Here is a 4,537-nt window from a genome sequence, read left to right on the forward strand (position 1 = left end):
AAAAAAAAAAAAAAAAAAAAAAAAAAAAAAGCTAAGGACAGGTCCTTAAATAAAGAGAGAAATCCAAAGAGAGAGGGAGACAGAGAGATGTAATACAAAGATGAGAGAGAGAGAGAGAGAGAGAGAGAGAGAGAAATGGAGAGACAGAGCTGGCAAAGGAGCCAGGGGTGGTGACAGGGTCCCCGGCGTCATCCTCCCTTGGTCAGGAGCTGGGGCCCCAGTCCTTGTCTTGTGCTGGAGGTTGGCAGAGGTACCAGAGTCCCGGACACTGTCCCCACCCAGATTCCCAGGGTGACCCTGACCCTGCATAGTTGACCCCCTAAGGGAGAGGCAGGCACTCTGGGGAGGACTTAGTTCCTCAAGAGTCCCCAGGCTGGCTTCCAGTGCCATCCTGCCCTGACCAGCCCCTCCTCCTTTCTGAGCCCCAGTTTCCTGCTTTGCCAGGTGGGTTTGGGGGTGCAGGTCTCCCCCAGGGCCACAGCCCCAGCCGCCCGGCCCAGAGCGGGTGCATATTCATCGCATTAATCGTGTGATTACTGTTGTTATGACCAGGCCATCAAAACACCAGGCGAGGACAACCGCCCAGGCCGCCCTGGCCCCCAGTGTCTGGCCAAGCCTCCCCCCAGCGCCCCAATCCTACTGGCTGCTCCTCCCTCCTCCCCCTGCAGATCCAGGAACAATAACTGGGGAGGGGGGCAGCAGACCCTCCCCGAGACGCAGCTCCCACCATCCTGGTGACAGGCGGGAACAATGCGGGCTTGCTAATTGTCGCAATTTTCCCTGTCATTTTTGCTAATTCCTTCATTTTCCCTCTCCAGGATCAGCCCGGGTCAGACTGAGCTGCTGCAATTAACAGCATCGACGGGCAGGCGGGCTGGGGGCGGGGGCTCGGGACCTGCTGTCCCCATCCCCGGCCACCCCCTGCGACAGGGACCCCAGAGCCGGCTCTGATCACTGACTAACGCTCACGGTCACTCTGCCCCCACCCCCTCAGCCCAGCCACCTCCCGACTCCTCCCTCAAACGCCCCATTTCTCTGTCCCCAAATTCACCGGGTGGCTCTTCAAATCCAGACCCCCAACCTCACTCACTCTCTTAACAAGTATTAGCACAAGTTTCTCCTCAGGGACTGCCCCCAGGCGCCATCAAGACACACACAGAGGGGACAGAGGTGGGGACAGGGGAGCAGAAGTGCAGGAGGGACCCAGGGGTAGGCGAGGCGAGACCAAGGGCAGAGGGGAGCAGTGGAGGCCGGGCTTCGCAGGTGTCCCCTGCATGGCTAAGGCCCTGAGCTTCAGCTGCCCTGAGAAGGGCCGCCCGGGGTTGGCTTCCAGTGCCAACACTTTATCCTGGGACTCTTTACCCTGGGGAGCCTGGAGGAGGGACCCCCGCATCATCCAGGCTCCCGGCTCCCTGGAGCTGACCTCAGGGCACTGTGGGGAGGGACTCTGTTCTGCAGGAGTCCCCTCAGCTCCATCTGTGATAGAGTGGATGTCTGTGCACCAGCCAGGCGCAGGCGCATTTTTTTTGGTACAGGGGACTGCACCCAGGGCTACTCCACCCCTGAGCCACATCCCCAGCCCTTTGCAAGTTTTGTTCTGAGACAGGATCTCACTGAGTGGCTGAGGCTGGCCTTGAACTTGGGGTCCTCCTACCTCAGCCTCTGGAGTCGCTGAGATTCCAGGTGTGCACCCCGTGCCCGCACTGCTGGATTCTTACCAGTGTCGTGGCACATAACATGGGGTCCACCCGACCCTCCTCTTCCTCACGCCCGTGTGTGTCATCAGCAGGCCCCGTGGCCTGGACCCGAGGTTATCACCCACCCTGACCAGCTCCCACCCAAGGCCTCACCTTCCACCTGTCCCCTGCTTCTCTCCCTGGGCCCTGGGTTCCTTCCTGGCTCCTGTCTCACTGGGGTAGTGATCAAATCCTCACCATGACCAGGAGGCCCTGCATGACCATGACACGGCCCCACTGGCCACTCTGTTCACCCTCACCTTACTTGCTCCTCTCCAGAACCCTAGGTCTCAAGGCTGTGACTGCTTTCCAAAAGGTCTGCCTCAGGACCTTTGCACTTGCTGTGTGTCCCCAGGCCTAGACCACTCTTCTTCCTTACAGCTTACTCCCTAACCTCCAGGAAGTCACTTCCTCAGAGAGGTGGTGCCTGACCTGTGATCTAAGACATCACCTCACCTGGGTCCACTGTTGCTCAGTGACAATGTATTGAGCCCTCACTGCAACCCAAGCACTATTCTAGCTCAGCAGACAAAGGGCACACAATAAACAAGATAAGCACATGCAGCCTGTGTCAGGTGACAATGAGCGCCAGGGAAAGGTGTAAAACCAGAAAGGAAGATGGGTGTGGGGGAACCGTGGGGTGCTAACATGGGCTGTGGGGGAAGGCTTTCCTGAAAAGCTGGCCTTCTGAGGGAAGGGGATCTGGGTAGAGGACCCTAGGCAGCCTCCTAGGTGCCAGATGGAAGTGAGACCAGGGGGGAAGGTGGGGCAGGGCCCTGTGTGCAGGGTGTGGAGGTCAGGGACACAGGAAGGTGGTCAGTGGGTGTTTGTTGAAAGAGGAGGGCGTGTTGATGTGAGGCGGAGCCTTCTCCTTCCTAGACTGACCCTGGGGGCTGGACTTTAACATCCACCGGCCCATTCTACAGATGGCTGACTGAGGCCCTGAGTAACAGATACCCCCACCAGGAGATCTGCAAGGTAGGCGCCATCCCTATGTTGCAGTCCCTGCTGTGTGCCCTCTTTGTGACCTGGGGCCACTGGAGTACCTCCCCCTCTGGCTTCTGAGGGCTCAGCTTGTTGTCTGTGTGCAGCGCCTGGCTTAGCATCCGGCAGGCAGTCACCGGCCACTCTGACCACCGAGGACATGAGGCCCCTTCAGGGGCGACAGCAGGCTCCGCTGTCTGGTTTCAGCCGCGACACCCTCAGTTTCCCCACCTGAACTCCAGGAGCAGGTGTTTGGCCCCCTGTTGGGGGACCCCTGCAGCTGCAGGCATCTGTCCCTCATCTTCCAACTTGGGGGCTGCAGTCCAGGAGTACTGCGCCCACACACGCTGGCCCAACCCCAGCTGGCTCTGGCATACAGGTGGCCTGTCACCCCATGTTGTCACCTCGGGGAACCCCTGTGCCCTCTGAGCCTCGGAATGCCCATCCAGGTCGTGGGGGGACTGCAGGCCCACTCTCAGCCCCCCTTTTCCTCCCTGGAGCTCAGGGACAATAGACAAGATGTTTATCCCCCGCCGCGCACATGTTGTTCGAGGTAATGACAGTAATCAGCGGCGCTAATGCCGCATTCTCTCAGCGCCAGTCAATTCGCCTAATTACCGCCTGGGAAGCCGGATTATTTAAATTTAAATGGTGATTTATTGCGAGCTTAATCAATGCTATTTTCTCTCCCCCCTCCTCCTCCGGGACCAGGGCAGGAGGGGAATTGGAGCCCCTGCAACCCCACCCTAAGAACACCCCCTTCTCCTGCGGCAGGGGTCAGGGGTAGCCTGGTGCATCCTGTGCCTTTTGCCTGCGACCTCAGATTAACACCTTTCACCGTCTGCTTTTAATAACAGTAAAGCAGAGATGCATCGAATATAAGTGGTAATGACAAGAACAGAACCCTTCTAGGATCAATAGGCAAGTCTGAATGATAATAAAATTAGTTATACATCTGTATTTCACGTAGTCTAGGTTCTTACAGATTCTAGAAGGTAGTGGCTTATTTCTCTGTGTCTTGGCGGAGTGGCTCCAGGGCGGGAACTTTGCTTTACTTTGATGCTGGACCCTGAGTGCTGGGAACAGCAGAGGCTCCCGGCCAGAGCGCCGCAGCCTGACCTGCATCCGCCCACGCTGCCCCTCTGAGCCGGGCCTGCTGGGGGGCTTGGCCAAGACCCACCTGCCCGCTCCTCGGCCTTCTGGGGGAGGTTGGAGGGTTAGTCCCATTTCATGAACAAGGCACCAGGAGGGGAGGCCACCTGCCCAAGGCTACAGAGCTGTTGGGCGGCAGAGCCAGCCCAGAGACCAAGGCACATCTCCCCGAACCGCCTCATGTCCCCCCTTGGCTGAGCTGTCTCCCTCACGCCCCCCAAACCCGGGATTCGGGCGCCAACGTCCTTGCATGCCCTCTGCGGCTCCGCAGGTCTGGGCGCGGTATCTCCCACGAGTGATGGGAACCCAAAGTGGGTTCTCTGCGGCTCATCCATCAGACATGGGGATTCTTTGGGATAAGAATGATTCACCTCCCCTAATAAAAATAACAGCTGTTACTGGCGATGCCCGGTGTTGCCGCGTCCTGGCTTAGGCCAAAATTTACGAAATCGCCACAATTTCTGTGTCCATTTCACAGATTAATAAACTGAGGCTTGGAGAGCAGGAGCCACGTGATAGGGCACACAAAGGGTTTGGCCGACTCCCCTGGAGCTGGACCAGGGCTCAATCTCCTGCGGCCGGGATCCCAGTTTCTGGGTCCCTAGAACCCTGGCGCCCCGCGCATGCGCACTCACCGAGGCCGGCCGGTGGTCCCACCGCCCGCA

At 58.6% G+C, this 4,537-nt stretch overlaps 1 protein-coding gene across 1 annotated transcript in view; it reads right to left on the bottom strand.

The window, feature by feature from the left end:
• Npas1 (neuronal PAS domain protein 1) overlaps positions 1 to 4,537 on the bottom strand; it is a 33,587-nt gene that overhangs the window by 19,047 nt on the left and 10,003 nt on the right. The window contains 1 exon segment of the mRNA XM_048791233.1: positions 4,508 to 4,537. Coding sequence (XP_048647190.1) covers positions 4,508 to 4,537 — 30 coding nt within the window.

Source organism: Marmota marmota, unplaced genomic scaffold (assembly GCF_001458135.2).
Source record: "Marmota marmota marmota unplaced genomic scaffold, marMar, whole genome shotgun sequence".
Taxonomy (NCBI): domain Eukaryota; kingdom Metazoa; phylum Chordata; class Mammalia; order Rodentia; family Sciuridae; genus Marmota; species Marmota marmota.